Source organism: Rhamphochromis sp. 'chilingali' (genome assembly GCF_963969265.1).
Source record: "Rhamphochromis sp. 'chilingali' genome assembly, chromosome: 10".
Lineage (NCBI taxonomy): Eukaryota > Metazoa > Chordata > Actinopteri > Cichliformes > Cichlidae > Rhamphochromis > Rhamphochromis sp. 'chilingali'.
In genome coordinates, this window is record NC_137937.1 from 3,791,677 (window position 1) to 3,804,336 (window position 12,660).

Genomic DNA, 12,660 nt, shown 5'->3' on the forward strand with positions numbered 1-12,660 from the left:
ATATTTTTCTTAGTAGTAATACGGTGATGAAAAACAGGGATTCGTTTGCACAAAAGCTCCAAAAGCATCATCAAATTTAACTTGGACTCCGTGACAATTAACAATCCCTCAGGCACATGTGTGATAAATTGCTTGTAGGAGAAGGCCATTTGTTACAGCCTTATCTTTGAGACTGCTGTTTAGAAGACTGAATTATCCATTATCAGACCGTGCTGAAGATGAGTGGAGACCAAACACAGATTACGGCTTGAGATTTGTCCTATCTTTTACTAGGGTACATTTGCATGAAGCATACCCCAGGACATGTTTGGGTGTCCAATCACAGTGTTTTCTAACAGATCCCAGACACCCACAGAAAAGCATTTCACCCAAGAGCAAAAAATACTGTAGAGCCTTTGACTTTAAAACATAAAAAAACAAAGAAAATCATTTTAAAATCGTGAAAAAAAATAGAGATTATGTGATTGGTTATTATAAATTATGTTAGCTACAGTGTTCCATGATGCTGCTGACATTTTTGTACAAAATATATGTAAAGCTATTCCTTTTATAAATGTAAGCTTTTACTCAGTTCAATCAACATGTCCACAACTGACTTGCCAAAACTATAAATGTTATTTCAAGGCTCTTACCTTTCCCTTGGGGAGTAATAAGAACTACTATTTCTGCAGCACTGTAAATGCTGTCCATGCTACTGATGCGTGAAATAACTGTGTGGACGTTCTGCCATCCAGTGGCTAACTCTGTGAACTCCTCATCGTGCTTTCTGGAACTAAAGTGTTTGTTCCTACCCGGACGTCAAAGGTTGTTGCACAGTGAATACATTTTCGTTACGTTCCCGTTTTGTAAGTGTCACTATTTTGTCTTTTATATCATAGTAGAGGTTACGTTTAAGCGTAGCAGCACACGTAGCAAGGGTGAGACGTTTTATTTCGCGTGAGGTCAAAATTTCACGATGTTACAAATACAGTTTGCTGCTTTCAAGTTGAAGCTCTAGCCTGTTAGCTTTAGCTTCCCCGGAGAAGCTAACCTGCGAATTGAGTTCATTTATTCCAATAAAAATGTGAACCACGAATGTAATTTATTTACTGAAATAGCGACATTGCGTTTGCATAAACATGACCCGCAGTCCTAGCTTAGGCATCATAAACCTAATACAAGTGAGAGCTTGTTTAGCCTTATAAAAGGCGAGAGCTGTAATTGACCTTATGTGGTTGTAATAACTTCGTTTGTATATTTCCACCTCGTTATCCAGCCAATGGATTGACATCAGCCATCAGAGATGCTGCTGAAAGATCTGCCCAGGGAGGCCCTGATGCGGCCGTTGTCTAGGAATGAAGTGGTTGGCATGTTGTTCAGGTTGACCGTCTTTGGTGCCGCCACGTACTACAGCATCAAATGGGTCTTAGATGCAATGGATCCTACCTCCAAACAGAAAAACCAAGCCAAGAAGAGGGTATGTCATGCATCAGCACACATTATAAACACGCATCTGTAAAATACCGTAAGCTCAAGGTTGATGCTGTTATTGAACAGTGTTCCAGAAATGCTGCCAAGGTCAGGCGTTTTTCCTGGCTCACAATGCAGCAAGCACTATCTGTTCTTGTACATTCAAAGCATGATGTAAAGATGCTTTGAGATAAAAAGAAAGATTGTGCACAATGTCTGTTATCGTTTTGTGTCTTCAGCTAAGAAGTGTTTCTTGACCCCTCAGGCAGAGCAGCTGATGAAGAGGATTGGTGTTGAGGGGGTCAGACTTACAGAATATGAGATGAACATTGCATCTCATCTAGTTGATCCACAAACTATGAAGGTAACGGTTGTAATCATCAGTCTTTTTTATGTTGCTCAGAGATTTATGAATAACTTCACCTTCCTGCAGGTATCCTGGAGAGATATTGCAGGTCTGGATGAAGTTATCAATGAGCTTCAAGATACAGTCATCCTGCCCTTTCAGAAGAGACACCTTATGGCGAATTCCAAACTATTTCAGCCCCCCAAAGGTACCACAGCATGAAATCTAATCTAATCTGGAACTGATCAGATTTTACGCTGACTCTTTAAACAGGAACTCTTATGCTTTTTTTTATTTCCTCTCATGTTGACGATAAGGACAGTGTACATGCAAGCATTCCTTCAGACTTCTCTAAATACTGCTATAAGTGCTGACAAAGGATGAACTGAGGGGCTGCACCAAGATTCTGTATAAGATAAATAAGGCTTATTTTTAACTGTGTCATACAGTGCTACTGTAGTAGTGTCTGTGATCCAGCTGCAGAGACATTTAATCTTCATGTTCCCTTTAAGGAACATAGAAGGTTCAGATTTGACATACAGAGATAAAATATAACAAGGTTGAAACAGTTAAAATTAGATAAATTTTTAAATTAGTTTTTGGGAGTGGAAAGCTAGTTCATTATGTAATTCATTGGTTAATGCTAACTAACAGAGTCGAGCTCCATCTCCTGACATTCAGTTTTGCTGTAGCCAGAGGACTGACAGTCACTAATAAAAGAGCCCATAGAGCTATATTTTTGTTTTCAGGTAAAACCAAATTTAACTCTCTGTGGAGGATTGATATTTTCCAAAGTATAATGGATTTTTACTCTGAGTTTTCAGTTTTGTTGTGTGAGTTGAAGAAAATGACAATTTGGCAAGCAGTTGAGTCAAAACCCCCTAATGCAGAGAGACACATCTCAGACAAGTTGAGTTCATCAGTGAAGACTGGTTTCAAATTATTGGCAGTAGGGCTGGGCCATATTATACCGTTCACGGTAATACCGGTATAATGTTAGGCAACGATAGGAAAATGAAATATCGCGATAGAATGGGAGTAAAACGCGCATGCGCAGTGCCTTTGTTTTCATACGCACATGGCCGATTGTTGAGTGAAACAGATGAACCAGAATTGGTTTGTAAAAATGGTGCAACTTCCGTGATGTGGAACTGGTTTGGTGTTTGGTCAGATACACAACAAAGCACATTTTTTTTGCAGAACATGCAAGCGGCCGTTGTTATTGTCATATTTGTCGGACTAAGATGCTCTTAAATCTGGGAGTAATCTGGGTCCTAAACTCCGTATGCTTCAGGTCAAACAACACTGCAGCATCACTTAGAGTTAAAAACTGTCTAAATTCTTTCATCTTTAATAAAACGATCAGCATTGCTGCTTTACCAGGTGTAACTATGAAGTTTAACTTCCAGGCATCCATGAAAACTAAAGTTATTACATTTAACGGAGTTAGACGTTAGCAGGAAGCTAGCGGAAGTTAGCTCGCTAGTGTCGCTAGTTACCTAAGCATGATATAGCATGTTCTGACTGAGAGATTTCTGAAAAAAATCAAACGTACAGTTCTGCTATCACTTCCAACATAAATGAAGACAGGAAACTAAACAGCAGTGACGTTTGTAGGGTTACTGAAGTTGGGCTAGCTGGTATATAATGATGTGCTACGTGATCGCTAGCGACACAGCTATGTTAGCATAACATAAACAGTGAAGCTGGAGGACGAACACTAACACTTTTCCACTTATAAAAGTTAACGTGAAGGTTCTTCATGGTTAGAGACAAATGCAATCGCATGGCAGGATGCTGTAAACGGACCAAACTTCAGTCAGGAGAACAACTGAGATAATCCATCCACAATACGAGGTTAGTCATTAATATACTGCAACATGGGAATAGAGCAGCTGCCAGAGAATTCAACATTAATGAATCAATGGTACAGAAGTGGAGGAAGCAAGAAGAATGAGTTTAATAAAGTTTGATTTATCTGACTGCTTTGTTTCGCTTAATGTGCCTTATAATCCCGTGCACCTTATGGTCCGAAAAACACGTACTGCACACTGCAGTTTAATGTTGCAAAGCACCTCTTTTTAACTTCAGTGGATATTATACATGGTTATGCTCAGGATATGTCAGCCCATTTCTACTGGAAATGCCTTTTGGTTAAACTTTCAGCAAGGAATTTGCATTTGCACTGTTACATTTTTATAAAGCTTTAATGTACATAAAAACCAGCTTCTTGTTTAAGTGAAAATAAATGGAAGGTTGTCTTTTTGCGCTAGTAATGTTGTGGAGTTGTATTTTGTCTCGCATCAATTATATCGTCGGTTATATCGTTATCGCAAATTTTCAAATATATATCATGATAAATATTTTTGGCCATATCGCCCTGCTCTAATTGGCAGTCTATCTAGTTTTATAGCCTAAATGAAAACACAGTTATTTGCACATTTCTGCCAATCTTTCGGAGAGTGATTGCAGTCAGACTGCGATTATTTGGAAATCGGCCACCAAGCGACCTGAGCAAAGCCTTGCAATCAAGAGCAGTCACTGTAAGTACTTGCAATTGATCCCCAAATGCTAAAAAAAATCACTGTAGTCATTAAGCAAACACCAAGCTTTCTTAGTTGCAAGGAGGTTGCCATCCCATTTCTACTCTGGTGTGACTGAGCTATTGTGTGAATGGGATTTGGTTTTTCTAGTCATTCAGAAATCTTACTGTAAATGCAGTCTAGCTTTCTATAACCTTGTTCTTTGTGTATTTTACTTTGTTTCTAGTGAGCTGTGTTAAGTTGAGATTAGTCAGTTGCCCAGTGAAGATTTGTGCATGTTCAGGATCATGAACTCAAGTTTAAAAACCTTCAAATCACCCTTGAATTCATCGTGAAAAATCAGAATCTATAGCTCTGTAAGACTGAGAACAAAGTTACTGTTAGATTTTAAATGTCCTTTTTCCCCATCATGAACATTAATGTGGATTTGCATCAAAAACTAGCTAACATGAAATTACCTTCTGAAACTGTGGTTATAATTTTCTAAGTTTGTATTTTTGCCATCCTCTGCCTAATCACTGTCAAAATATCTACCCAGTGAATAGCACTGCGATTTTAATCTGCCAAAAAAAGCAGGATTTATCCACTTGGCAGCGTGACAGTGAAAGATCACTAAGAGGAATGTTTTGCTTTCTGTGGATAGTCTTTACACATAGCTTCAGGATGAGTCAACCTCCAAAATGAGCTGCTTTGGGAATCAAGTTCAGTCTCTAGACTTCAGGCTTTGTTTGTATCGCATCATTTAAAACAAACCAAAAGGAAAAAAATGCTTCTGGGACGAGATCGAGCCAGATTTGATACACGTGTTGCAAATGTCAGTGCAGTTGCCAGTGAAGGTTAAAACGAGTCAGGTTAAAATTACAAAGTCTATAAACTGCAGAAGTGAGAGTAAAAATCTGTTTTGTTTTTGTTCAGATATTACAAGATGTGATGAGAATCACTGTATTTTAATTCTTTACTTTTCGTCCTCTCAGGTGTTTTATTATTCGGTCCTCCGGGCTGCGGTAAGACTATGATTGCCAAGGCAACTGCCAGAGCGTCGGGATGCAGGTTTATCAACCTTCAGGCCTCCACGCTGACTGACATGTGGTACGGCGAGTCACAAAAGCTGACTGCGGCAGTCTTCTCGTTAGCTGTCAAAATTCAGCCTTGTATTATCTTCATCGATGAGATTGGTAAGCTTCATTTGCAGGACGCATGTCAAAAGTGTAGAATGTTAGTTTATTGCACTAGTGGATGTGAGCTAGCTTCATTTTCATTCATTCAGATATGACAGATATTGTTTAATTTGCATTACATTCTTTCCATGGTTTCTAAGTGGATTTGACCTTGTGATCGATATTGCAGTGCCCACAATAGCTGTAATTTAAACAGAATCTAAAATGTATCTTGCCTTTTTGTTAATCTTGTCTTTAAATTATATGAGTTCAATATAAATACGTTAGCCGAGTCCTAGGCACTCATTGGCCCCACATACTGTGTCATAGTCACTGCTGCAGAGCTGGCCAAGTTAGCAAGATTAGTCTTGTGTAAATGTTTTCTATGTGCTGCATGTTAGAATCATTTCTAAGGAATCGCTCCAGCATGGACCACGAGGCCACAGCCATGATGAAAGCCCAGTTCATGAGCCTATGGGATGGCCTGGACACCTCATCAACCACCCAGGTAACACAACCAGAATGCTTTCTTATACTGTAATGCAATTGCCAGAAAACATTGCAATGCAGCAGGTAGTTCCTGTGAAATAATGTATTAAAACTGTGATTCTCAAAATTTAGGTTATGGTGATGGGAGCCACGAACAGGCCGCAGGACCTGGATCCAGCCATTCTCCGCAGGATGCCCACAACTTTCCATATCGGCTTGCCGGTAAGATGTGTGCAAATACACAAGGAGGCTTTATTCTGTCTACAGTTGTGTCCATATATTTCTGGTCACTGACAGTTTTTACCCCTCAACCATAAAAGGCTGATAGGGGATTATTGTCACCCCAACAGGTAAGCAGGCAGGGTGGACACCCAAGTTTGTGAGTGCAATAATTTCTGAATAAGGCAACGTAGGATTTTGAAATTCAAACTTTAGGTCCATCTACTACAAATCTCAGACAAGTTTGAATTTCAGTGACCTCAAGATCAAGACCAGAGGCCAAGCTTTCTGATAATCTTGTGAACACCATAGGAGAATCTACTAGGAGCCTGAGGGGTAGTACCTAAAAAACCAGCGCATGTAATATCCACTAGGGATTCACTGGCTTCTGATAACCAAAAAAAATCCCTGAAAATGAGTTCACCCCTCATCTTAGAGACCTCAAACTCAACACTACACTTACTCGGCTTTCCAGCTGTACCTCTGCCAGGTTTGAAATGGATCCGATGAACACTTTTCAAAGTTGGAGAACAGCAGAGGAGGCACATGCAAGCATTCCTGAATTTATGCAGGAGATGTATGATGATAGGCTAGACAGCAATTTACTTTCCTAATATGAACGACTGTCCTCTCCTTTGCAGAACACAAGGCAGAGAGAAGACATCCTGAGACTCATCTTGGCAGGAGAAAACGTAAGATGGTTTCTTTTTATCTTTATCAACAGCAGAAGAAATTGTTCAGCTCTGCTGTTATCTTGTTCCATTATCATAGACTCATTTCACACCTGTATTTCCACTGTCACTTCACGTTACAATGAATCAGATCATCATGATTAGTTGGCATTTGATTGGCAGCAACAAGCACAGTTCAAAGATTAGTGACAGCTCAATTCTGTATAATCATCTCACATTGCTTGACGTCTTTTCTGCTCAGCTGAGCAACGCAATAAATCTGAAGGAGATTGCTGAGAAGACAGAAGGCTACTCTGGGAGTGACCTCCGGGAGCTCTGCCGCGACGCTGCCATGTACCGAGTACGGGACTATGTCCGCAAGGAGCAGATGAGGCAGATCGCTCAGCAGCTGCAGGACTGCCAGGAGGAGGAAAGGTATGACTCATATTCAGACACCCACAAGATTTCATAGCACTTGTGTTCACTGAGCTTCAGTGACAGTTTGTGACTAGACCAGGCTGTTTGTTTGTTTTTAAAGCACATATTACATTAAGTGATATTTGTACTGGTACACAGCCTCACATTCAACTTCATATTCCCACAACTATACCATTACATCCAGTTTTCTTCACAGATATTCACACTTCAAGACCGCTCAATAGTAGTGATTATAATACGACATAAAAGGAAGGATGATCTTAATTAAAATGATTACATCCTGATTCCTTACATACACAACTGTCAGCATCGCACAGTACTGTTATTAAACTAGGCACTGTTAGAAATGGATGACTGGTTTTTATTATCTGAGCATATATAAAAGACTTATAGAAAAGATTTGTGAAAATGTCTGATCTGGGTAAGCCTTTGTTCAGCTGTTGCTAAGCGACTACTGAAACCACTGTTGGTGCAAGCCATTGTTGCTGAAAGAGTATTTTTAACTTTTAAGTGTTGAGAACTCAAAAGCATTCATGGATAGGCTCTTTCCAATTATAAAACCAAGGAAAAAGAATCTGAAGGTGATGGTGAAGTGAAGGCTCTGAACTAAATCACTGTAGTTCTCGGTAATCACTGCGATAGTGAAATCACATATTTCACACAGGATGGTAGGGGTCTTCCAGTTTCAGTGTGCACATTAATTCTTAGTACGTGGAGTATGCAGTGTGTTTGCAACAGAAGTTTATATCTTATCTCATTCAGACAGTTTGCATCCTGTAAGATAAATCTTTTACAATCAGTGACAGATTTTGTGAAACAAGAGAGTGAAACATCAGGCCTTGGGGTGCAGAATCCAGCCCACTGGAAGGCTTTGGGAAATGTAAAGGAGAGCATACATTTTGGACTTTAAATTGAATTTTAATTGAATTTAGATGGGAGTGGGGGGCTTACACTGGATCCACAGTATAAATATATAAATAAATAATAATAAAAGGGAATTTTCTGTAAATTAACAAAAACTTTCTGCTTCATAATTAAAGCTATCAGGAATTTTAGTGTGATTTTACACATGTATTTCATACAGTTTAAGCCCAAAGAGTTGTGCTCTTTCATTAACCTTCAGCAGCAGTGTTTCTGTATTATGTAGAAAAACAGAGCTATACTGTTAAACTGGGGTTTAGGTTTTTCCTTTTTTCCCTTTATAAAGATATCTCTGGGAATAAAGGTGCAGGTAAACGTCTTTACACTGACAGGAAGGAGCCCACTTCAGCTCAAACTGAGCTGTGTGTATTGTAAAAAAACCAAACAAAAACATTTTATAGTTATTTTTTATTTTATAGCAAAGAGAGCATATGTAAGTGTCTACATTTCGTTTGTGAAACCTTTGGAATTTTCCATGACCTAAAACATGAGATTTGAACAAAAGTCACAAAATTAGAAAAACATAACACATTTCAAATTATTTTTGTATTTATTAAGGAAAATGATCCACTGTTGCAGATCTGTGAGGGGTGAAAGTATGCGTGCTTTCAGTATTTGGTGTGACGCCATTCTTCAAAATAGCTGCAGCAAACCATTTCTGGTAACGGTCGGTCAGTCCTGCACTTCCACTTGGAGGAAATTGAACCGATTCAAACGCCCAAAATAGCTTCATCTCGGGGTTGAGGTTTTCTCACAGCTGCTCAGACGCCTTCCACGTCTTTTAAGTTGAATGCAGTTGGATTCGGGCCGTCCCAAAACTTTAAACTTCTTTCACCAGTCTGTGGTTGAAGTACATTCGTGTTAAGAGTTGGTGACGTACTGCGCAGCCCACTTTTTCTTCAGACCTCAGACAGATGTCCTGACATTTTCCATTACAATCTGACATTGAAATTCAAAATGTGTTGCTCCATCATGGCCCAGATGCTGCAAAACAGACACAAACCATGACAGGATGATTATGATTATGCAGTGCATAGATGGAATTAGGTTATTATGTTGGAATGCAGTGTTTTCCTCTCTTCTGACAGAAGAGATGGGTTTTTTATTTGAGCCCCAAAAGATGCTATTTTGGGCTCATCTGTCAACAAAACATTGTTCCAAAAGCCTTCTGGCATGTCTGTGTGATCTTTAGCAAACTGCTGACGGGCAGCAATGTTCTCTTTGCAGCCCTGCCATGCACACCATTGTTGCTGGGTTTTCCCTGATGGTGCCAATGTGAGAGATCAATTTTCTACTTTTAGGATTTAGTGTGGAAATCTGATGCTTTAGGTCATATTCATGTGGAAATCCATAAAATTTCTCCTGCGACTCTAGTACATGTCGTACGCTGTGTGCAGTATAGAAGTATAAACCTGCTATTAGGCCTCTGTGCCTGACCTCTGATCTCTTGTGTCCTTGGCTCCAGACCTGTGGATGAGGAGCGGTTGCGACCAGTCACTCAGCTGGACCTCCTCTTCGGCCTGGACAAGATGAAGGAATCAAAGAAAGCCACAACCTTCATGCTACCCATCGTATCAGAGGTTGCTCTGGATTAAACACCATCTCTGGACCACTGAGGAAAAGCGAATTCTTCCAAGCTCTGTCCGCAGTGTGTTCCAACTTGCCAAGCTGAGACTCTGAGAGTGTTAGAGGTGTAGTTGAAAAAGGCAGCAGACAGACATGCTTTTCTTAAACCTAGTTTCCCAGACAGGGAGTTATTCTGAGCATGCTTATCTTAAAGGACACACGTCATGTGTACAGTTACAACATATTTAGAGTCATGAGGTCAGTCTCCTTTGAAAAGCACGCAAGGGCACTGTGACAGCTTGTTTCAGAAGAATACAAAGCAAAGACCATTTTAAAATCACCAAATGATGATGATATAATGATGATGTTTGGGAACTTCACTGTGTGTTTTCAGATGAAGGTAATCCTTCGAGTTCCAAATCAGCTTTTACACCAATCTTTGATCTTTGGGGGAGTTAAAAAGAGCAACCATCTAAATCACTGTACAGTCATATTATCCCAACACTCTGGAAGGAACATTTCAGCTTCACTTTGATGCTGTTGAGTCACACACAGCGCATGCTCTGCAAAAGTTCTTATATGATAGCAAAGTGTCCAGCAAACACTAGGAATTTTAGCCTCAGGAGTAGCAGTGTCCAGAGAAAGAGGCAGGGTCAGACAGTTGTGCACGCTCTACTGCATTACTCTTTAAAACAGAAGATTTACGTTTTACTATTGGAAATCAATTCCACTTCCATTTTGCAACCTGTGTCGTCTTTATTGATCCCTGTCAGATGATAATGGAAGTAACTGTCTCTTTGTTTTGGTTGATGTACTCATATTTCACATTTTATTTTCCAATGGCGAATTAACTTTTTTTGTTGTGGTTGTTGTTTTGGGGGTTTTGTTTTTGTTTGTTTTAGGTGGTTGGTTGCATCCTTACCTTGGAAAGTAAGACGAGAATGCATATACCTCATTTGATCCTGTAGTTATGTATTACTCATGTACAGTTGTTGCTCCCAAGGAGCATTTTGAAGAATATTTCATTTGAAATTATTTAAGATATAAATGTCTACTGCATGTTTTTAGATGTAAAATCAGCTCTTCTGTAAATGGCAACAAATCATGGTGTAACTGTAAGGTTCACAGGCATTTGGTGATGGAATATAATTTTGTAATTTGGCCGCTGCGCACCACCACAGTGGGTTTGAAAGCACTGGTGATATGATTAGAATTGTAGAATTTCAGGTTTAACTGAGAGTTGTGCAACAGTGTTGCAAAACTATTTTAAAGCCATTTTAATGTGTTCATTTCCAAAAAGTAGGAGTAGCTGGGATATTTTTTCTTTCATTTACAACAGTTATTGCACATTTTTAAACTCAAGCCTAAAAGAAACCTTTTTATTCTTGTGAAGAAAATGCCTGAGCATTTGGTCGTGGGGATTGCTTCTACACACACTGACCTCATTACTTGAAATTATGGCCATGTTTGATGTTTTCATCCAGTACTGTGGCATTATAACAAATAATAGGTCCTCTTTAAAAGCACACTCATGGCCTCACTATTTCTCGCCAACATCACACTCTTAACTTCTGTTTTTCAGTCCTTTCTCCACTCCTCTTACCTGCCCTCTTTTCTTGTGAATTAGGTAACCTTAGCCTGCTCACTGAGGAGGACGACTAAACGAAACGTGAGTCTAAGACAACAAAGATCTCTCGTGGCACTGTTAGAGCAGTCCTACAAGTGGACAATATTACCTCAGTAAACAGACTTTTGCTTCTTTTGGATCTGCCAGTCCAAAGAGTAGCTGAGGGCAAGTGGCACAGTTATCGCGTTGTTTTAAAAACCAAAACTTTGTCAAGCTTTTGAGAAAGCGCCAGCAACTGGAGCTCCTGAACCCCAAACACAACCTTCACTCTTCTCTAAAAGCAATCTTTGTCTGTGTGTTGTTATTTACAAGGGACTCTGACATGTCTGAATGCAAATTGCAAAGCACTTACTTTTCATGTGGAACGAGGGTCACTGTAATAGAAAATACAGCTGTAGTGACGAGTGATGTGATCCAGGAGCAGCAATAAAAGAAGAATAATGACCATAATCATCATCTTGTAAATAAAAGTAGGAATGTATTTAATTGTTGGATCAACAGTCCGTCCTTTTCAGTAGATCTGTGGTTTGTAAAACTGGAAGCAAAATGTTGGGTTGGAGTTGAGGCCAAGATTGAATAAAGCTGAATGTGATGTATTCCCCTTCAGTGCTGTTTTTATGCTGCTTTAATGTCTTTTTATCGTTTCCTCTTCAACCCAGAAAAAAGGCCACGATGATTTCTCCTGGTTAATTTAGCCATTCGTGCTGGTAATGTGAGACTTGTCGGACTATCATTAGTGAGATCCTATTATGGTGATCATTTTCATGTCCTGTTCTGCGCATTATTTAATCAAGCAGTGACAGCAGTTTTCATCCACTGAACAACACATCCAGGTTTTCTGTTGTCAGTTACTTTATGGAGAGCATGGTTTTCACATCCAAATGCTTCCCATCAGCTGTCAGTAGGAAGTTGTGTCAAGCTATTCTGACTCCCCTTTGTATCAAACTCGTTTTTTTGCCGTATGCTCACAGCATGTGTTTATTGATCTATCTGTGGGTCTCGTACAGACCTCCTTCCCACACAGTCTGAGTAGGCCAGGGTATATTTGCCACTAAGCCACATGGTGGCACAGTATCTTCACCATGTTGTTACTGAAGCAGTTGTTACCGACTTATTTTTATTTAGAACAGTTTTATAACATTATGGTAGTACAATGAATCGGAGAAAGTGGTTTGCAGCCGTGAGTACAAAACCTAACGGCAGACTTGCACTAACCTTGCACATTAAACTAAGA

General features: G+C 39.6%; 1 protein-coding gene across 2 annotated transcripts; it reads left to right on the plus strand.

Moving 5' to 3' along the window:
* Positions 1-779: 779 nt before the first annotated feature.
* atad1a (ATPase family AAA domain containing 1a) lies at positions 780-12,022 on the plus strand. Of its 2 annotated transcripts, XM_080894048.1 has the most exons (10): positions 780-845; positions 1,256-1,456; positions 1,715-1,813; positions 1,883-2,003; positions 5,313-5,513; positions 5,897-6,003; positions 6,117-6,206; positions 6,845-6,895; positions 7,137-7,309; positions 9,699-12,022. In XM_080894048.1, exons 2-10 carry the CDS (start codon positions 1,283-1,285, stop codon positions 9,826-9,828), a joined length of 1,146 nt encoding a protein of 381 aa, XP_080750174.1. In that variant the 5' UTR covers positions 780-845; positions 1,256-1,282; the 3' UTR covers positions 9,829-12,022. The 2 variants fall into 2 exon arrangements, with proteins under 2 accessions (XP_080750174.1, XP_080750173.1); XM_080894047.1 differs by having other exon boundaries at positions 1,715-2,003.
* The last annotated feature ends 638 nt before the right edge of the window (positions 12,023-12,660 follow it).